Source organism: Branchiostoma lanceolatum, chromosome 1 (genome assembly GCF_035083965.1).
Source record: "Branchiostoma lanceolatum isolate klBraLanc5 chromosome 1, klBraLanc5.hap2, whole genome shotgun sequence".
Lineage (NCBI taxonomy): Eukaryota > Metazoa > Chordata > Leptocardii > Amphioxiformes > Branchiostomatidae > Branchiostoma > Branchiostoma lanceolatum.
In genome coordinates, this window is record NC_089722.1 from 29,217,566 (window position 1) to 29,240,561 (window position 22,996).

General features: G+C 42.4%; 2 protein-coding genes across 3 annotated transcripts in view; both read right to left on the reverse strand.

Annotated features, from left to right (window-relative positions):
- LOC136447411 (glutamate receptor ionotropic, kainate 3-like) overlaps positions 1-18,111 on the reverse strand; it is a 45,195-nt gene extending 27,084 nt beyond the window's left edge. For both annotated transcript variants that reach the window (XM_066446334.1, XM_066446326.1), the window contains exon 1: positions 17,909-18,111. In XM_066446334.1, the coding sequence (XP_066302431.1) occupies positions 17,909-17,972 (64 nt within the window). In that variant the 5' untranslated portion in view covers positions 17,973-18,111. The remainder of the gene's footprint in view (positions 1-17,908) is intronic.
- A 1,649-nt stretch (positions 18,112-19,760) lies between these two features.
- On the reverse strand, positions 19,761-22,996 carry LOC136428079 (uncharacterized). Its single transcript, XM_066417356.1, has 4 exons — positions 22,886-22,996; positions 22,345-22,447; positions 21,089-21,272; positions 19,761-20,548 (listed from the first exon to the last, which is right to left on the reverse strand). Exons 1-4 carry the CDS (start codon positions 22,886-22,888, stop codon positions 20,506-20,508), a joined length of 333 nt encoding a protein of 110 aa, XP_066273453.1. The 5' UTR covers positions 22,889-22,996; the 3' UTR covers positions 19,761-20,505.

Here is a 22,996-nt window from a genome sequence, read left to right on the forward strand (position 1 = left end):
TGGCGACCTCGCTGCGTCCTAGATTGAATATGAGTTAGCCTTGACTTGACAATGGGAATACCATGCAAAACGTACAAGTATTACTAGCGTATGACTAGCTTAAAAAGCGTAAAAAGATTCGTTTATGTCGATGAAATTCGTTCGGTCGCACCGAGGTCACCAACGCGTCGCGGGTCCAGTGAGAGGGGGGCTTCACATCAATAATGAAGGATAACTAATCCTTCAACGCCTCTTCAAGCCACACTGGGAGCTACATGCAGCGAGTTGTCTCAAAATGAATATTGTTCTACCTATGGCGCAAAGGCGAAGTATAGTCGCTAAGGTCTTTCTATTTTATTGGACAGGTATGGCTGTCCCACAAAGATGTTGTTATTACTCTTATAGCCACGGTAAATGTCTTTTATGCGCTTTCTCTGACCTCAATTAGGATTGGACACGAGGGCCACATTGCGAGTGGCATCACCAATCTTCGCTGGAATCATGTCTGATGGCAAGATTCGCTATAATGGAGTGTGAGATATTGTCTCTAAGGAACCTGTGGTGTGGTATTTTCTTCATCACAAGGTTTGACTCTACGCCTACCCCTTTGAACTCCGTGATGTGCTCTTGCACAGATAAAGTGTTGCTAACAGTACTTCAAACAGGGTAGTGTTAACACGTTGTGATGAGTATGTAGTTGTTAGGATTGATGTACGAGTTTGGCAGGGAAGCGATCGGAGAAAAGAGCGAAGCGTGGCTAGAATGTTATGGCTACCAGGATAATCCTGATGCACTTGCAGGATGCATGCTACTAGTCTTTTACTATTCTTTAGACCGCATGTTTTCGTGTGTTTTTTTGTATGTTTGTGGAATGCATAGCTCGAGAGGTTGTGAATGGATATCTGTAATATTTATTATGTTGGTAGGGGTTGGCAAAAGGAGAAAATGCTTAGATTTTGGATACATTAGCGGCTTCCAACGGTATCGCAACGGAACTTCTGGTTTTGATATCCCGTGTTCTGTACATGGTACCGTCGTGATCTTGGAGTAGTAGAATTGTTTTTTGGCCGAGATCTAGTGTAAGTGTTGTAGGTTTGGGCCCGCTAACGGCTTTCTTTGGAACTGCAGTGGGTCTTTTTTCAGTCTTCTTTAGTTCGTCCTTTGATAATCTTGTGACGCTATGTCTCTCCATATAACTCTTTAAGCCTAATGAAAATGCGCCTGCCATCAGTATGAAGGTTCCCCAATGTAATTTGTTTTGATTTTGTTGGCAGGCATTGTTAGATGTCACTTTCCACCTAAGGCTTTATACGTCGCCCATTCACCTCCTAATTTTCCTTACTCACTAAATCAGAACGACGGCGAAACCTGAAGCTGTTTCCGTATTCACCACATCGGTGATACTGATAATTATTCCATACATCTGTAAAGAGCCTTACGGTCAATTACCACCCTTAGGAGCAATCCACCGTGGAATAGCCCCGGCAGTAACACTCCATCTCGCTCGTTTTAAGGCCATAGCGGCGTAACACTTCGATGAGCAAGCTACCAAATCTTCCTCGGTGTAATGAACGAAACGGCGGCCAGTGGATAATTCCAATAAAATGTAATCGCTGTTAAAGGTGATAATTTATACGTTAATTGTGAGTCAGTTGTAGAAAAGGTATGATAATTCACTGCGTCCCTGCCTAGGCTAAGGGCCTTGGGGTCTATTGCGCTAAATTGCCAACGCCAGAAAAACGGTATGAAACTCTGATATATCGCTATGGTATAATGAATCTCGTGGATAGAGAGTGTCATATGTACTTATGATGGATATTGCAAAATGAATACAGATCGAAGGAGTAGTTATTTTGTTATTACCTTTTTGCACGATAATGTTGCGTTGGATACTTAATATACATATTTTAGATATGGCCAATCATACAAAACTGGGTTAATGTTGTCTTTATGTACTCATGGCACATTCTCATTCGACAGCTACGTATAAACGAATCGGTCGTATCCTGTAGCAATCACAGAAAGTACGGATATGACTTGTCTCAAATGTCGCACGACTATAAAAAAGGGGGTTTATTTCCAGTTCGATGTCCTTTCATCACTTCTGGTATTTTGTTACCCAATTTATCAATTTGTATTGACTGGTTGAAAATGGTCTTGTAGTTTTATGTGCACGATACGAGTAGGCGGCCCTGTTCAGAGCTTGGACATATCCTTGTAGCGTGTCATGATTTAAGAATACTTGATTTCACACTCATACTTACACTGGAGCTCATTCATATTTGCCAATACGTAAAAAAACTATATACATCAAGGTACATTGCTATCGATTCCCATTGAATGTTGATCAACTTAACGAGTAGATAGTCCTATTCAGAGCTTTGGACACATGCTCGAAGTGTGTCATGATTTTAAGGGTACTTGATTTCACACTCATACTTTGTAGACACTGGGGTTCATTCAGATTTGCCAATACGTAAAATACTATATACAGCAACGTACATCAGTATCGATTTGTATCATACCATGAAGTTAGTACCATTACCAGCGTCCCCCTTGAAAATATTGATTGACGTACAGATTTAAGCTCGTAATTTACGTTCTTAATCTGACGTCTTAATCTTCTAATGTTTCTTCCTTCACGAAAGCTAAAAGGAAACAAAACCACATTATCTACAACATCGATCGCGGGAACACTGGTTAGAAATAGGGTCAAACTAGTCTTTCTTCTGGCTGTTAAAGAGAATAGAAATGAGACCATCGTCTTTCATCTCATCTCACATAATGTATCCATTGGTCTAACTCTTTGACCGTTCGGCACCACAGAAGGTCTGGCAACCAGTTTTCTCCACCATTCTCGGTTTTCTGTTTCTTCTTAGTGTTTCACTTATTGTCATGCCTGTCCAATCTCTGATATTATCATCCCATCTTTTACATCTTCTAAGGAAGAGATCATCAGCGACGTCCTTTTGTGGGCACCAAAACATGGACATGCAAGTGTAGGCAGACCTCGCACAACCTACATACAGCAGCTGTGTGAGGATGCAGGATGCAATTTAGAAGAACTGCCAAGAGCGATGGAGTACAGGGAGGACTGGAGGAGGAGGGTGATGTTCATCCGTGACGCTCTCACGACAAGATGATGATGATCTTTTATGTTGCCTACCCCTTTTTCCTCTTCCCCGGATGGTTCCTTACATTATAGTCTTGGGTAGTCCAGATTACGTGACACGTGGACGCATCACTTCAGGATTCTTGTGGTTAGAAGCTTGAGGTCTTCGTATATGAACCGATGTTTTGCTCGACTCTATTCAAAATATGACAAAGTAGTAGTATCGGAATTTCTGCACTGTTTGCTTTCTATAATCTACAACGATTGGTCAATACTTGTCTGAATCTCAGAGTAAATAGACTGGGCTAAAACAGAATAGAATGGAATACTTTTTGGGACCACCTTTTCAATTGAGGTACTTTTCCCAAATGATGACCTATTGATTTTGGGATTAGAACCAGTACTAAATTATTGCATGAGACACATTGAAAATAAATCTTCAAACGATTGCGATGTCAACTTTATTTGCTCATCTGACAATTGTAAGTAGATTTACTTCGTTCCATTGCTTGTTGGAAGCCAACGAATGTCTTATAAAAAGAGAAGAAAAATTTGTACGTAAGTTTTGATTATTGATGGTTAGCAGTTTTAGACCAAGTATTACGATGGAAAAACTGTCTAAGGGGGAAACATTTGTTTGAAAGATATGCTATAAATTCCATGGTAAACGCCATCCAGTTGGGTGTCAGCTTCAATCTTCATTCTGAAGTTGAACTGCAATTGTCAGCATAAAAATTGGACAGATTTTCGACTGTCCAACTTGACAAATACCGAAGTTAGACCGTCGAAAATTTGGGTCAGGTTAGGGGGTGTTGTGTTAGCTGGTGTGTTACGCCGAAGGACAGTCCTACCAGTTAACCAATTCACGCGGTTTGATACTTATGCAGCTCCAGTAAGATTTGTTACATAGCCGCTACTTGGTCTCAAATATGGCAGACAGTTTTACCTTTTTAAACAAAGTTACACAGGTCTGGAGGGGTGTCCCTGTGGTGTAGTGGTCTGCGCTTCTGTTACTCATCACATCTGGTTCTGATTACTTAGAACCAGAAGGCCCAAGTTCAACTCCCGGGTAGGACACCTCTGGACAAGAGGCGCATTGAGTAATACCAAAGACTTCATAGAAATGGTACATACTTATGAAACAGTATGGAAGTTAAACACACTCCACTGCCAGTGGACTAGTCCCCTGCTGCAGTGATTGCACCACAGTGTGGCCCAGGGCTATGAAACGGGGATGGGCACCGCCCTATACACCTTATGGTGTGGAAGGACTTTTAACTAACACATGTCTGGGCCTCATGCAATTCGGGGGAAGACGTGTAACGTGACATGAAGGAATCGTTACCATCCAGAACTCTAACGCCCTGTAAATTATTTTTTGACAGAATCACCGGAAGGTAGTAATCCCGATTCACCTCCTTTTTATGACATAACCATTAGTGGCACCCCTGTAGGGCTTTGATTCATTCCCATACTTTGCGATTTCGTAATCAGTCCCTGACGTCGGCTGCTATATCATCACAATGATGAAAAATAAGCAAATCAAAATATCAGTCTCCAGGCGGATCCCCCCAAGCTCGCTCCAAATCCAACAGGTAACGTTAAAAGGTCTGTAATCAATTTTCCAGCCAGAGAATGAATGGTTTATAAGGTATGTCTACCCGTGGGGATTGAATGCTTCCGATGAATATTTACTGGGTAATGGTTTTCTTATCTTCCCGCGTTCGGTGGTCGTGTCCAACAAGTCTGAGGGCATCCGTCACACAAGAATGTTTCTCTATCTTGCAATGGCGTGCTAGTGACGATTTGTAATAAGTAAATGCCACTCTCATGGACAGACAAATGTTTAGGATCGCGAGCATGCGATTGGTGGGATATAGTTATGTCAAAGTCGAACGAATTAGTTAGATTACTGTTCATGATCACATTGCTGCGGGGAGTTAGTTCTTACCTCCGTGACCGGAGGTTTTGTTTTGGTTGTGTCTATTTGTGTGTTTGCTTGTGAGTCGGTAATAATTCTTATTTGAATACAGGAGAGTGGCAGGAAGTGAGGGGGAAAGTGTAACCACAGACTGACAGGAGATGGAGGTCGAATTGGAGGTCAAAATATTCCCCCACAGGCTGGTGTCCACGTGCTGGGCAGGAAGTTAGGTCAATGGTCCTTGAAAGGTCCCAGAATAGGTCATCTCATTTCCTGTCTTCCTGTCATTTTTTTCCATCTGCATGTCTCATGAGAGCCAGTGAAAAAATGTTTTAGACAGAATAGTTCTGAATCTTTGAAAGTTTGGCCAGGTGTTATGTTCGATTTTCCAAACGCCTTTCTTGCTCCGAGGCCCAAGGAATCTGCCCAGAGACCAGCGGTAGATGCAGCCTTTCCCAGGCGGCTTCCACCACCATTAGCGCCGTAAATCATGTCCTCAGAGTCGTAACCGAAGACAAACGATACCGTCAACTCTTAACTGAAAAATATCACCAAGAGGAATAATCAACACTTCATCATGCCTTCCAAGATTACAGGGGGACGTCTTAAGTATGGAATCGATCCTTCTTTCGTCCTACTTCTTTAATCCCCTAAGAACCGGTATTACCAAAGGAGGGGGATCTCACACCCAAGGGTTGTGATGATGAGGTGATAAAACGGGGACCAAAACTCTCCCTTGGGACACGCAAGGTAATTGGAGTTTGCTAAGTGAGATAGATGGCTTAGATAGCATAACACGCAAAGACCAGCTTGATACGTGGTATCAATACCGAGGACGTCACAGCGGTTTGAAAACAAAGGCGCATGAGTTGAAATATATGTGTGAGAACGGTTTTTCGTGTAAGGTGCCGCCACTGGACGTTGACTAATGAGTCGGTTTGTAATGGAGTATCGCCGCGCTGACCGGTGGGCTGACCCTTCTGGCCTCTATTCCAGGCCACGTATTCCACCATTGGTCAATCCGACTTCATTCTGTCTCAGGTCAGACTCGGGGGACGTCAGTGATATACTACTGTCTCATCACAGCGCATCCCTTAACGCAACAAACCACATTTCCACCGGAGGCTGCAACCGCTGAGCAACGGCTGAGCGACCTAACATTTGAAGGGTCGCCCAACTAATTTCATAGAATTTTTGTTTTACGTCTTGCATGTTTTGTTGTCTATCAAATCATACTTTAGCATCGTGCATCATATTCCAATTATGAAATCAAGAGTCACACAAAATCAACGGTTACTGAGCAATTGCCGTCCAGTAGAACCTTATACACCATACAAAGTAGCAACCCTTTCCCTTTTGCTACGTCTTTCGTTACACCACATTACGTGATACAAATTCACGTTCTTATATAGAAGGATATTGCATAACTTAATCCACCACTCTCCTTGTCAGTAATGAAGAGCGTTCCAGCTTATGACTGAGTGAGGCTTGCGGAAGGGACGCCAAATTCCTAACACGAAACATTTCGTTAAAGATGATGCAACTATCTATATTCATGTCGTCGTTCTTTTCTACGTTAGGCGACGTTCATCATCAGCGAGTTGCGTCAGACGTGTGGTTAAAGGGGGTTACTATTGACAGGAGAGGTATTGATATAGTTACAGGTTTGCGTAGCAAAACCTTTGTTGGATCCGTTGGCATGTGTGGTGGCCGCCATCTTGATTTTGTGACGTCGCGGGGTAGCCATACCATTTAATTGGGAGGGGTGTTTTTTGGGATAGCTAGCGTTCTCTCTATTTTTAACAAATCGGCACACAACTATCACACATTCAACTCAAATAAAAAGAAAAACAAATACCAATTAATATTTATAAAAAGACCCCGTAATCGCTAAACTAACATAGCAAACCTGATGTATATGTAGCACAAATACTTTAACTCTAGTTTTGACAACATACACACAACCCCGAACTGTTGGTATTGCCAGAAAGAAAAAAAACGACTAGATTTTGAAAACAAGCATTTTTTAGAAAATAGTGCTCTGGGATTTCGTTGGTAAACATAGATAACGCTATTCAATTTTTTTTTCCAAATTTAGACAAAGGTGAGTCTGGTATCTACCCTACTGTAGCTCCGGTTCGCAGGGAAGCAATCAAAACAGCGGACTAGGAGTCCTAGAACAGATTGAATATCAGGGTTGGCCATGATAAAGCTACTTACAAGTTCTTCATTTCTAATGTAGTTAACCCTTCATATTTTTTAGATAAGATAACTTGTGAAATGGAAGTCTACACGTTGATTGCAGTCATAACAGACACAACCACCATTTACTTTATTCACATTAGCGCTGAGAAAAATCAATAGAGACAGTAGAACCATCATGAATGTGCTGGAGCCCTGATTGCAGACACCGTTCGAATATACGAAACCTGAATGTTCACGACCTCAATGCGTTCTGCTGAGAATGAATTCATATTGTACTTTGATAGTATTCCATTTGTAGACCTCACAGGCAATTTATTACGAGATGTGGTGTCCATCCGTCTCGGGTGTTACAGATTGATAGCAAACACTTCTTCCCATTCATTATTAAAGCAACGTCCATTGATATGCCGACAACGCCACAGAACTACCACCACACCAAAAGAGAGGTCCTCTTTTGAGGTACATCTAATCCCACCCATCATTTCCTGATCCCTGTGTTCTTGAAGACAGGAAAGACGTGATTACATCGCTCTTCGTTGATCCTTTTGGGGAGCTCATTCTTAAACGGAAAACCTTTTCGGTGGTCCTTTGGGCCTTTGATGATTTTACAGGACACCACCCAGTGACTTGCTTCAGGGAGAGTCCCTTCTTGTATGTCAGGACCTTAGCCCTCGATGTAACCACCAATTATGCAGCTTTCAATAGGTCAGGCAACAAACTAGGGATGTAGGAAGCTATGAATAATGCCCCTGTTATGCTTCGGTCCCATTTCCAACCCGGGGCCCGGCCGGGCTGTTTGCGAAAACTAAAAAAAAAAAAAAAATTGCATATCAATAAAATATACAATATATGGTTAGAAGTAATGTTGTACGTCTTGTGTCTTTTGTTGTCTTTTATATCATATTTTTCGTTCCCACAAGCTGCCCAGCTGGGCCCCGGATTGGAAATGGGACAAAAGCATTACACTCTCTACGAGTTTTACCGTATTTTTTGATCGCCCAGACTCGAGCGTATTTTTCACCTGAAAATTTACTCCCATCACATAGGCTCGGGAACTATATAAAAGTTAAATCGAGAGGGCATCGGGCGTATCACTGCCGAAAATGTCATATAGACCTCGCAAATCGATCTTCCTGCAGTGTGACATGGGCTTAATGGAGGTAGAAGTCACCAGAGCCATTTAAGTAAGAAAAACGGAAATAAAAGTCGCTTTTCCATGTAATTTTACCCACCAGGATGAGTTAAACAGGCTGGTGGTATGTTATCTCATATTTACGAAAATCCTGCTTATGATACTATTACTAGTAGTAGGCCTACCGTACCATATGCATTGATCGTTGATATTATTTGTTGTTTTGTTATTTTAGGCAGCGACTACCTATCTACACTTGGTCCTTTACGACTGTCTATTGAATGCACCGTGTCAAATTTCCTGAATACATACAAATTTATCAATGGGACTAATTCAAAGACAACTATATCCATCGACTATCGATGCCATTCAAGTGCCACAATATTAACACCAACCTCCAACTTAGCCATGTGGCTTATCTACCGGAAACTGCCTGTGTACCTTATGCCAGGAATGTCATTACCAGGCGGTGATGTAATCATGGAATTCCGTGAGGCAAGGGCTATTGTTGGTTTATTGTGCATAGCGACCTTGATCGAGATTACTTGTTGTTGCCCCCTAATGACCATTTGTGGACCGCGAAATGTCGTAAAAAAAAAGCCGAACCATTGTATTTTCATTCATTTGAAAGTCTATAGGTGGAGGAGGACGTTTATGGACTACGTCCCCATATGTATTGCAGATCGAGGGCAAATACTAGTAACTTCCAGATTGTCCTTGATGTAGTGTATCTGCCAACCGCATGATTGTAGACTAAAATGCAGCTTAACATACATCAAACAAAATAAGCAATTGAATAAAAAGACTCTTTTTACACAACCAAGAGATTTATTCCACTGACGTTTCGGTGACCATCTGTCACCTTCTTCAAGGCAATTCTGACTGGTTCACATAGCAATGCAGCACAGGTGTTGCTGCTCATACATATTAAGGAGATACAATCCCAAACGCCTACATATGTGCAAACGGAGGGGAAGACATCACTATGCGGTCCCACAGTAAATGCATCAATATCGTGACTTACACACTTGAGAAGTCATACCGGAGCTGAAATGTCCTGCACCTTGAGTTGCTTTATTTCTATACAGACATCTTCAAAAATAAGACTCATAGATGGTATGAGAAACGTTGGTTTCTTTCAATTCGAACCTAGAAAATCGAACGTCAGTGATGAACTTCAAATGGCATCAGCCAGTTCCTTTACGTGACCATTAAATACCACCGCGATGTGCAAGTTGTCCCGGAAGCGCACAGAATCCTGAAAGTTAATCAGAAAACTCTTTTGCAGCAGTTTCTAAGGCGTCAGTCCAAAAGCTGGTTAACAACAGGACAGACATAGTATCGTTAAGGGGCCTCATTGTGAAGTCTATGCGCACCATGAGACTTGGACGTTATTAACGTCTGATGAAGAAATCGTCAGTCGAATTTGCACCTCATCACCGTAGTCCATTAGTACAGAAGACAGCATGGAGTATTTCCAACTCTACATCCTTAGTTGGTCACTTGTTCATTATAAAAATAATTGGCTTGGGTGATCTTGCCAACAGACGCTTTCTCGAGGTTTCAATACACAGTAGGGGATGCACGTAATGTCGATGTGAAGGTTCATTCTTGTCTGAAACCATACTTTCCCCACATGTCGTATAAAATTGGGAGGAATGTATTTAGGCCATCATGTACGTTAAGATCTTCAATGATTTTTGTGACAAGAATATATCATAATTCATATTACAGTCAATTATGATTTCTGAGGTACGATATACCAACATGTACTTTAAGACCACCATAATTTCTTGGAAAAGGAGTTAAAGTCAAAATCCAGAGAGAAAACGAAAGAAAACGTGGATGATGTATTGTAGCTTAAAACAATTCCTTGTTGGCCAACTGTGCTTTGCGGTGATGGAGCACACGGTGGGGATCGATAAACAGATGGCCGCTAAGGTAATCTTTCACAACATATATTTACGAATGTTGCCAGCAAGACGGAGGTCTTACAGCAGATCAAGTGATGACGTCTTATTTCTTTCCCCGCCATGGGCTATCGTCAGGTTGTATTAAATCGTCGCCAATTCTTACATAACAAGGATTTTTATGTATACCGTTGAGGGCTACCGTCTAGGGTGTCACTGGGATGTCTACCTTAGCATTTGGGGGGGGGGGGTCTTTGCAATGAACTCAAAGTTTGGAATTAGTGGGGTTTTTTTTAAACCTATACATGGTGTCAATGGTGGGATAATAATGCTTATCAACGTAGTCTTCTGATGCGAAGTAATGGTTCACAGACGTCGAAAACGCCGGAAATGTTTCCAACATCCTGGACTCCGTAGATAGCGGCGCTGGGCTTGCCACAAAAGGCCGGATCCTCTTTCTTACCCCATGGTCCAGAAACAGTTGAGTCAGGCAACTCGTCTTTCATGCATGATCAATACGGTAATGAGTTTTACAATTAGGAACGCATTACGCCGTCCTTGGAACTACTTGAACGTGGAGCGTAATGACCGGCAATCTGATGATGTTGATTGCCGCCTCACGTCCGAAAGGGTAGCTGATTAGTGTGAATAGTCCCAAAGGATGTCTGCCGTGCGCACGGAATGGCCAAGGCCGGGTCACCAACGGTGAATGACTGAGAAGAAAGGACGAGTGGCCCTAATATGTAGGGTGCCATGTTAGCGTCCATGGAGTCTATTCTTATATACATTCATTTGGTAATTTTTCTGCCACACGAACCCTTCATTTTTATCGATTTTTCCAAAAAGATTTCTCCTAAGTTTAAGATAAATCGATAGATATTATGTAGCCTTTCCGAGCTATTCAGTCAAAAGAGATTCAGCAAAAGCAGCCGAATGTCGTCATTTCTGCACCAATTTGGGAAAAAACATCGCTGAAGTTATTAGCATGTCCTTTAGGCCAAATCATCCCAATGTTGCTTGTGTGGAAGCTACCATTTTTCTCTTACCCATCAATGTCACTAAAGACAATTGTCTTATCTAAACCTTGCAGAGACGGTATAAGCATGACGACAAATAGTCTTGACCATCAATGCTTATTGGTTATTTCATATTCTACCGGCGTATCCTACTGCATGAGCGTACTAAAACCTTGTATAAAATGTAGCAATGATAAGGATGAAATATCATATACTTCCAGGCCCACTCGTCGTTTTTAGACGATGCATCGCCTTTGATTTTGTGTAGTTTGTGATCAAAGTGGTTTTCCAGACAACTGAAAATGTTCAAATGGCTATAGCTAGGCTGTTTCTTTACCCATGTCAAAGCGCAGGTGCGTTTCTAGGAATAGAAACTTGCTTATTTTGCGTTAGTCATTAAATCTAATCAATCTTCGTGTTTTCAATGTAGCGTGCTACTAATTGCAATGAGTACAAACGTAATTAGATTTGTGTCACTATAGAATTCTGACAACTACATACATGTAAAAATATTAAAAATCAATATTAATAAATTTTTCACCAATCGACACTGGTATCTCAAAAAGAAGAACTAGTGGACAATGGAACATCTCTCCTGATTCACACCTGAACTTTTCACCCGCCATCAACGGTCATTTGCATCCTAGACATTTTCAGCACTGGCGGGACGAAAGTCTGTATTGTCCAAATGAGCCTGAACCGCCAACCATGTAACAGAGTTTCCCGTGACGTGAATGCCATAACCGGCAAGCCGTTTTACGCCTGTCCAACCAATCCGCAAGGGGCTTTTAACAGGGCAAGGCGTGCGACATAGCACACACTCTCGACCCTTCAGCCGCAATATCATGTTTCAAATTAGTTTCAAAACATAGCACGCACTTCGACCCTGAGAAAGCCGTTCCAAAACTTTATTGATGTCAGCCGAGTCGGTGCGCATTCTGTATGTCGTAACCTCTGAAAGTTTTAACGCACCCAAGAGTCCTACCGTGACGTACACGCTAACATCCATCTCCTACCCCCCGTGCCGTTCCACGCAGCCTCCTAACCTGACACGGGGATGTAAGTTCCATTAGATACCATGTGTTGTTTGATCCAGGAATAGCTCTTAATGCTTTTACCCGGAGAAACTTCATTTACGGATGGTAAACCTCCTGTCCCTTCGGACAGGATTTCAGCGTCCACCGCCCCAAAAGTCCGACCATTGCCATGAAGTATAAGAAAGGGATTAGATGCCTTAAGCTCCGAGGCTTGTCTTAAGCTTAAAGGCTTGTCCTGGTGTTAAGAAACGACCCATTCCGTCCGGTTTGTGGTCCGCTTCTTGTCTTCCCATTCATCATTGTTCATCCTCATCTTGGCGAAGAGAAGGCAATGTGTCAGCTGCAGCATTCATCACTCTGTTAACTTCTCAGGAGTAAACTTCTGCCATCAACAGGAAGATAGGAAAGCGGGTAGAGAATGCATTGACGTATAATATTCATATCCAGAAGCTGGAAATCGTTAATGATAAACTCTTCCTTATTCGTCCAACTGTAGTGACTTCTCTTCTGTTGAGATCTAGTGAAGTGCAGGCGCCATGTTGAAGTTGATGTGGAAAGTCCTTTATACTGCCGGTGATGCAAAGAGCGTTCAGTCCGGCGTCCACATTCGACCAGAAACGTCCAGAACAAAAATCGAACAACTGCAGCTGTCAGGCAAATGGCACCGCTCAGTTGTGATCGGCTTCCCTACTCACCATACGTTTACAATCGCTTACAGATCTTATGGAGTCGATACTTCTGCTGGTGTGGTCACAGGTCGCCAGATGCCGTCACTCCAGACCCGTGACTCGGAGTCACACACTGTCTTTCGGGGACACAGTATGCGCGCGCGCGCACACACACACACACACACACACGCACGCACGCACGCACGCACACACGCACACACACACACACACACGCACGCACGCATGCACACACACACACACACACAAGCACGCACACGCACACACAGACGCACACACACGCACACGGACACACACATGAACGGACACGGACACACACGGGTACACACATGAACGGACACGGACCCACAGACGCAAACTCAGACGCACACACACGCACACACACACACACACACACACAAACACACACACACACACACACATGGACACACACACACACATTCAAACACACACACACACACACATTCAAACACACACACACCAACACACAAACACACACAGATTAGAGTAGGTTTGAACGGATTTCATTCTAATATTGACGATCCGTCTTCTTATGTGCTTCTCCGCCCCTCCACGCCAGACTCAAGCCTCCCTGAATGAGAACTGCTGGTGCTGTCCCGCTGCAGCTCCATAGACCCGCCGTTCTCAGACATAAGGCACGTGCGTAATGCCAAAGATGAGCAATTAATTAGCATTTATCATCGTTGGGATGACTTGCAACAGCTTGAGTATACAAAAAGCATCATAAAAACTGACAATATATATTTCAAACGATGTCTAATTATGCACGAAAGTTGCAGAGCAGCTCTGTCCACCTATGTCTTTAAGATCAATTTTCTGTGCAGATGGCCGGCATAAACAATTGACTTGTGCGCACTTACAAAGTACACCCAGCGCCCGCTTCATTGCTCAATTAAAGTGTAATGTTCCGTGGATGCCCTACTTTCACACATCACCGAAGAATAACCTCTGACACTTGTCAAAGAAACCCGTTCAATTTCTATCAATCCCCTCAGCAGGTCATTAATCCAATTCTGCTGACGCTATCGTCAAACTGTGGAGAGCCCTTCCCTTACTTATGGATATTATTATTACTATATACAGTTGTCAGATAAAACAGATGATCAAAAATGCGTTTATCACGTCCTACCTGATTGATGGTGGCAATCACAAACTCGATTAAATGGCGGATCAGTCGATCTGACCTTTTGTTATCAGCGATACGGTAAGCTGGGACCACACCAGCTGACCCAGATTGGTGGGAGAATAAACTGTAAATGCAGAAATGTTCGCGGGAATTTAATTTCGCGGTAGGAAGGAAATGTTCGTGGTAGTTTTAGTAGCACTACAGTCACACAATGAAACGTCTTTTCGCGGTAGTTTTAAGCTCACCGCGGTAGTTTTAAGCTCACCGCGAACATTTCTGCATTTCCAGTAGTTGGACTGACCACGGGGTTCAATTGCTGACTGAAAATGGATTGATTACAGCCCTGTTATTGTAGTACACTTAGCTGTTAATCGTCAGAATGTTTTGTAACATTGTCATGAAAGGGAAAACCCTAGCATTCTCTTTTTGAATGGTTTTTTTTTTTTCAATCAAAGATGCAAAGGCTAAAAAGATTTGTGGAGGAACCATATGTTTAATGGCATACTATAAGAATCATTTATCGCCAACTCAACACATTTGTGACAGAACCTATGTAAGACGACAGCAAAAGCCTCTTCCATTGACCCCATGACCTGGAATGTCTGCAGTGTCTGATTAGAGGCATACTCAACTCCAGTGGAGAGTGTTATTTTCTCAAAGACCACAGCTTTATGAATACAAAATCAACCACATTTGTAAAAAAAATCAATTACAGATGAACAAATAAATAATCATTTACAATCCAGGTATTGAGTATTGCCCCTTCATGCAGATCCATGGGGTGTGATGTATAATGGGAATGATACCCTAAGTATTGGTTCCTGTTGGATAATTGCTGACGTTTCAGGTCAAAGAAATAGAAGAATTAGATTGCTAAGGGTAAAAATGGACGAACAACTATTCACACAAACGCTGCCAACATTATCTTTAAGATCGGACCTAGCTTTCTAAGAGCGCCACATTTTTCTGAGGGCCCTGGTTTCAATGGGATTGAAAAGGCTAGAGTCCATTTTTGACCCAAAGCAAGTGGAAAATAAAGTCACTAAGGCTACATGTTGGCAAATAAGTATCATAATATTGATGCTGTATAGTATAGCTGCTGCCTAGTCCAAGTTCAATGCCAAGTTGCCAATACAATTACGTTTTTGGATTCAGAAAACTATCATTAGCAGAACCAGCACACTCCCCTCTGGAGTTGAGTATGCCTTTCACGACTAATTCTAAGACCTTTCTACCACTCTACTTCCTGTCACTCCTGTAAGTCTGACCTTCGCAGTGACACCATCTTCCCACCCACTTCCTGCCACTCTTCTGGCAATGTATTAAAACAAATAACCCCGAACACAGAAGAACACAAACATCCAAACAGACCGAAAACAAAATCTCGGTAGGCAGAAAAAAACAAACTTTTATTACTCTGGAATAGTTTTAATTGTGAGTCCATACTCAAAAAGCTATCCAACCCTACAACATATTTCACCCACCCACTTCTACATTTTGACAATGGCAGAACAACATCGAACGAATATTGAGGGCCGTATAGTTAGCAGTAGGCGCAGGTGGGTGGTAAAGTGTCCAATCATCCGCTTATTTCCCCAAAGTGCAAGTGCAAATACTACCATAATAGTGATGGAACTCGTGAGACATTCTAAAAGGTAGCATATAAAATTTTTATTGTTTAAGAGGATAAAGGGTCAGGAAAAATTTGTGTCTCATAGGGACTTCTTATCTGCAATATGCTCGACAAGTCACCTCCACCTTCAATATAATGTTCGGCAACGGGCCCAATTTTTAAACTTTCATTACCTTGTGGTTTTATAGGTCATATGGTGACAGCTGTCATGTGTAATTTAGGTTAAGTAGGTATAGATAGTATTGGAAATTTCAATCTTTAACCTCGTTGCTAGCCAAACACGACCGTAAAACGGGGCTGTGGCTCGCAAGCTGCTGGTTTTTCAATATCCTTTTTCACTAAGGCCCCATTCCACCAGACGGCAATTGCGCAGCGCTGAGCTCTCGCTGCGACCTAATGGCCCTGTCACACTTGTGCGTATATTCAAGTGCGTATGAGTTGCGCATTAACGTTTCTTTGGTTTAAGTACGTATTGCGGGGAAAAAGTTGTTTTCTACTTTTACCCACTGCTGTGCAGCCTAGTGATGGAACCTACAAAATCACTTATTCGGCTGCAAACTTAAGCTAAACCAAAAACATGTTAATACGCAACCCATGCGGATTTGTATATACTCACAGGTGTGACAGGGGCTTCACGTTTTAGATAGCAGAGCGCGCGCCGCGAGAGCGCCGTCCTAGTGGAATGGGGAAACATACGTGATACATTAGGTTGCGCGTTGGTCCCCGGTACAATTCTTTTAGATGTTGGAAAAAAACACTGCGACGTGTAGAAGCCATGATATTTGGGCTGCGAAAATGTACGGTGGCAATTGAACTGATTTTCATCTACTAATTCGTTTATTAAGATTTACCACATTCTGTGGGAAGATTGACATGGCAGGTAACTATCACCTTCTCAAGATGTCATCCCAAAGACCAAGACCATGTGTATAATCCGCTCACACCATGATAGACTCCTAAATAAGTGTGGTGGGTTCTTAAATGTGCTCAAGGTGCGGCTCTCCTCAAACACGGGGCCACCAAGTTAACGTCTCATCACTACATCATCGAGGGCGTCCTTAATTAAAGCAAGACACTCGTTTTCAGCTGAGTAGAGTGAGGAAGTAGGTGTTAAGTGCCTTTCCCAAGGGCAAAAAGTGGGACCTGTTATGGATTCGAACCCAGAACCTATAGATTCCAAGTCAACAACCCTAAACACAAAACCACCTTCACTTATGACGACCTTGAGGAAAAGAAGGAGTTGCAATGCAAATAGATTTACCAAATTTAAAGGCAATGAATCCCATTCTGCTCGTTTTTCTTGGACTTTTAACATACAGTTAAAGTTAAAAGTTTTATGTAACCGCCTGGATGCATACTGATATCTATTCTGTGGAGAGCAATGGTACAAATACACATATACGTCAAGTCTAAGACTACCGGCGATCAGACAAGCGAGTGACTAAACGACACAATGATTTTCTTCTCCTTCAAGGCTTTTTCGTTTCCTGACAAGATAAAACGAACACGTATTTCAATCAGTTTGCAGTCCATTTAGACTGCACATTGATGTAAAATAAATATGATAACGTAATTACAGGGGGGAATACCACGGGGGACGAAAGTCGTTTATCTTAGGACCACAGGGGTTTCTTCCTATTAGTTATGGAGATTGTATGGGTGGGACGAATAGCTTACTTAGCTCTGGGGACTTTCAAGCTAATAGAGATGATGTCGTGAAAGCAAATCGTGAAATTTGTAGTTCGTCTTTTCTTGTACATTTCCTGGGGCAGATTAGAAGCGAAGTTCGTCTTAAGTGATTCAGAGAAATGCGTGTGGCCGGCTGATTGCGGCAATCACTCGGGTAAACCCGCCTACACTTGTCCGACAACGCCCGCCAAGACCGTCCGCTGCTCACGGCACTTTCTCCCCACCAGTCTTATCTTCACCGCGCCCACGTCGTAACGTCTCTTGACTTCATCTTAAAACCATCAGAAATACCGAAGACGCGGAGGGAAATATCTTTGCCGCTATGTGATTCACAAATGAAATAATCATGCTAAATGTTGTTGATACGTGTAGTCCCGGGGCCAGCGCTAATACAAGTTTTGCCGAAAAACAGCGATAAAGAAAGGAAATTTTTTCACCCACCTCTAAAGTTAGCAGAGGATGCTTGCAGCAAAATAGCAGTTGTCAGTACCCTCTTCCACAGCATGTTGAACGTCTCTTTCCTTCCCTTTCTTTCTTTCCAGTAACGAAATCTCCCAGTCCGCCAGTTGCAGAGTCCACTGTTACAGTTGGTCCCGTCCTAACGGTTCCGAGAGGAGAAGTGCCGCTGAGACAGCAGGGCGGCCTCTCTTTCAGAGCCCGGTCCCTGGGAGATATACTAGTACATATACCAGGACAACAGCGCCCCTAGCGATAGTGTTGAGTTGCGGTATGGGACAACACAAAGCCTCCTGGCGGATTCAAAACTAACTGCACCACTGTAGGACTGTGTAGGTCGCCAGAGGGCAACATGTACCACTTCCGGCCTCGTTTTCGTAGTCTCTACCAAACTGACTATAGGGAGGGCGGCTATAGGAAGAATAATTGTCAGGAGAATTCGGCCACCATATGTGTTCATTTGCAGGCACAGTCAGTCTGTGATATGTCGGTTTGGAAGTCTCGTCCTAAGTCTCGTGTTCTCGCGAGACAAGGATACTCCGGATCCGTCATCAAGATGTACAGTAGACATCGAAAATTTGGAAGTGCGTATCTCGGTATACCTTTTCAAGTCACTGATTGATGAATATTCTCGTAACTTGTATCACACGTGACTGATGAATCTCTTCAACAATAAAATTTGTCTTCTCATGTTCTGAACCTGGGCAGTAGCTTTGGAGTTGAGATCATTTCAGCCATGTTAGCGCTCACTTGGACTGACACTCCTGGCCAATTATTGCCGAATTCTACGATCTGTACCTCAGTATAGGAAGGCCTGATAGAGGCCATCGTTTTCGTGCAAGCTCTCGAAGGAGCACAATTCAAAATGGTGGTCGTGATTTGAATGGGCGCGGTCTATGGGAAGTGTTTTTCTTCTTCGAGAGTTTGTGGACAGTAAAGGCATCGATGCAGCAACTCCTTCTTTCGTTTAAATGAAAACTGCACCTCCTATTTTGAGTTAAGATCCACCCACAAACCAAAAACAATTCATTTATAGCGTTGTAATTATGCTCTCTCACAAAGCAACCTACAAAAGGCCTCGAAAACATAACCCTCCAATGATCTACTATTAGGTGATGACAAAACTTTTCAGACGTCACTTTTCCTTTAGTCATCTACTACTAGAAGATAAAGGATAACCGCCCAAATCCTGACGCATGCTACACCGGAAATGACGTCTACTGATGACGTCATACCGGCCATTCAATCCAATAGCGATCTTTAAACCTCTTCAAGTCCTTCAGTAGAAGAGCCATCGAGCGGTTATATCCGCGAGCTATCGATTTTCAATGGCCCACTCGCCGGTCTTGAAGAGCCGAACGCCGTTTCTTCGTTTTGCGTACTCCAAGGACGCGGGTCTTTGTCTTAAATCAGCGATGGCCGGATCGGGTGTAGAGAGGTCGCCAATAACGTGGCCTTGGTGACTGCTGCTCTGCGCAGGGTGTTGTTATCATAATCCGTGGTACAAACCCGATAACTGTATTATACACATATGGGTTACAACAAGTGGGATTGGAGCGGTCCACTCGGTAAGGGAGGTGCTGTATTCTCACCGCTTGAATAATCATCTGTAGTGGCGAGCTGATTCAATCGACGTTTCACCCCCCTAGAGTGGGATGTTTGGACAGAAAAAGATGCGGATATGGATCGATTGAAGAAGGATACAGAGAGAACCAAAGGATCAAAGGCTTTTGGAAGTGTTGACCTTGCGGTGACCTCGTTGCCCCCCTCCCCCTTCTTTTCCCAACTGTCACAATCGAGCATTTTCGTGAGGAACGCAAAACAAAACGATCAACGATTGTCGGAGGTATAGTATGGCTTTATTAGCAGCGTTTCACCAACACACATATAATTTCTCTCAATAAATTACGGGCAGAAAATAAATATGTTCATATCACGAACCAACCTACTGTAACGTTTCTGAATTTGTGCTGCAGTTTTTGTTTTAGTTGTCGTTTGAGATCACATTCTTACTTTAGCAGCAGTCCATCATTGCACTTTAATAAGAAGATAATCAGCATTTGCATTGAATCGTGTCGCATCGTTACACCTCACTTAATACGTACTGGCATTTGCAATTTGATATGTAGTATGCAGTTCTGGATCTATGGAAGAATCACTAGGTGGAGCCAAATTACGTCGTATTATTGTTGGTCTTTCACATGCTTTGAAAACAAGTAAATCGGTATATGAGGTTCACGGTTCCAAGTGCGTATGTGCGGCGAAATGCATTGTGGGTAATATGTCAAAGATGAAGGACCCTGGGACATAAACAAAGCACGTTTGTATATTGTTAATCTATAAATCGACACAAATGTCGAGACAAGATCTGTTTACAAATTAGAGGCCTTCACTTCTGACAATGCATTCCGCTGCGCATGCCTACTTGGAATAGTGAACCTCCTTATTGCCAACTCCACATCTTATAGTCTCAAGAAGTAGTTATAGTTCTGCTTGAAACGATCCTCTTTCCACTAAGTAAACTGTCGTTTGGCTATGTGAAATATGATAATTGCATTTTGTCTGTTCGTTGTCATGAAAGCTCAGCACTCCTCTTCCTTGTGAAACTTCTTCCACAAACGATACCTGAAAGAAAAGGAAGGGGAAGGGAAAAGTATTGTGAGCGCGGAAGAATGATATTGTCACAGAAGTCACTCTTTCATACATGTAGTTGATACTCTCAGACACCTTGTGCGTAGTACCAGCCACACAGTTGGTATTTCGGACACAAAGTCAGTACACGTATTTCAGTATAAACATTTAAGACACACAGTTGGTATCTAAGACACATGGTGTTTAAGACACGAAGTATTTCAAACACATAGTCAGTATTTCAGACACACGGTATCTAAGACATGCAGTGTTTCAGACACAGTTGGTATCTAAGACACATCATAGGTATTTTAGACACACAGTTGGTATTTAAGACACATGGTATTTCAGACACACTTTTGCTTGTTGGGACTGGTAATATTTCAACCCGTTCGTCCAAAAAAAACTGAACTTCATGACATGACACTCATGTAACTGTATTTTCGTAAGATTAAATGATAGATTTTAAAGCGACATAGGCTCCCAAACAATGAGTGTGACGGAAACATTCAAATCTGGCACAGCTCTAATTACCTGAGATCGTAGTAGAGCAGATATCCCTTGCCGGTCTGTTCGCGGTACATGAAGCCGGGCAGGGAGAGTAGACATAGGCCGCGCCCGTTCATCTCAAACATCGGCAGCACCACGGATAGAGAGTACACCCTGGACATAACGTAAACCCACCACTTCACATGCCAGGGACTCCACGTGAAGGGATCTGTGGAAACAATGTTAAAATCATAATTACACATTATGATATAAAAGGTATAGATAGTCCCGTCAGTCAGTCGTTTCACCAACACGATGCCACAACACTAGACATTAGGGCATACTGTTGGCTGTTGTTCGTGAATTCGTCTGTTAAGGGCACGATCACATATGTCGTCCGATTGTCGTGCAATCGCAAACTGAACAAAAGCAGTACAGGTTTTGCGACACGCAAACCTGTAATTCTTGGGATAGACAAACAGATGACCTGCAAAATTCAGCTGTCTTGTTACAGAAAAGGCAGTCTTAGATCTTTGTCGGCTGGTGGTTGTGTGACAGTTGGAATGAACATTCTACGGTATTAAGATCGTACCACGACCTGCGACGATGCGGTTGGTCACATTTGACATAAGGGTGGTTTTGGACAAGAATAAAATATGTTTATCAGTTCTTGATAGTGGTCTTTGAAATTGTTTTCCTATGTTAGCATTGTTTATAAAACAATGTTTCAACCCGGGGTGAGCATGCATGGGCATGTTATTCTGGCACAGAAAATACACATTGATCGGTCCGACTGCACATATATGAGGCCCAAAATCAATTGTAAGAGAACCAAAAACAATACTGTAAATGCAGAAATGTTCGCGGTTTTCGCGGCGACCGTTTTGACGCGAACATAATAACGCCGCGAACATTTTTGTCTAATGTTGTAGCAGTATGTTACTTTAGCGCTGCCACAAACTTAAAATCACCGCAAACACTCTCTCGCCTTAGCCAGAAATAAAAAAAACACTCGAAATTAAATGCATTTACAGTATTGTATCCTGACAGGATGGTGGAGCTTGATAAATCTGTATGGACTCTATTGTCTGTGGAAAACTTAGATGAATAATTCCAGTTCCTTTTCCTTTGATCATGAAGTTAATTTAGCCGATATTCAGTATGGTACATAGTCGTATTTCTATCATAGCCTGGTCTTCATATAAATGTGTACGTATCAGTATAAAAGTCAAGAAATAATGAGAGTTTGATCGACGAGGGTATAGAAGGAAGAAGGTTTAAAAAGAAACAGTACTAGTTACCTTTCGGAAGCCAACAGTTCATAACGTGTGGTCCGTTGTCCTCTGGATATCCTCCGTCTTTGGCCAAAGAGCAGCGGTCACAACCATGTTGGTCAATCGCAATCTGTCAGCAAAGGAAATAATAGATATGAATTGCAAATACAAGCAAAATGTATCTTCGTAATGCGAAAAAATTGCTTTCATTCCAGTCTGTTAAGGACATTCATTTGCTTTATAATATTTTGATTTATATCATTTTGTATGAAGGAATGGCATTATTAGTTAACGTCAAACCATGTAGCTAAAATATTCCTCATGACGAAATGATCGCTATACTTATCAATGTAAGTAGACGCTTATTTGAGGATTCATGCATGGTACTCTATCCACACAAAAACATGATCTTTCAACGTGATTGCGCTTGGAGAATAAAGCAATAACGGCGTTATAACTTATTTAATATTTAATATTTGCCAACTGAATTTTTCCCATACAAAAATGATCAACTTAGATTATAGGTGTATGTTCAGGTAAACGGTAAAAAGAAAATGATGTATCTTACCATAGTCGTTAAGAAGTCTTGTGGCCTGTGTGTCTGCTGTGTAGTGGTAGCTTGTGCCTGAGCTGTGTTATGTTGGTGGTCTGTGGCAGCGTGGCACCTCTACTACGTGTG

Coding starts and splice junctions, on each gene's coding strand:
- LOC136428079 (XM_066417356.1), bottom strand. Junction 21,273..22,344: donor GAACTGTTGGCTTCCGAAAG/GTAACTAGTACT, acceptor TTGTTTCCACAG/ATCCCTTCACGTGGAGTCCC. Junction 20,549..21,088: donor CTGCTCTACTACGATCTCAG/GTAATTAGAGCT, acceptor CTTTTCTTTCAG/GTATCGTTTGTGGAAGAAGT.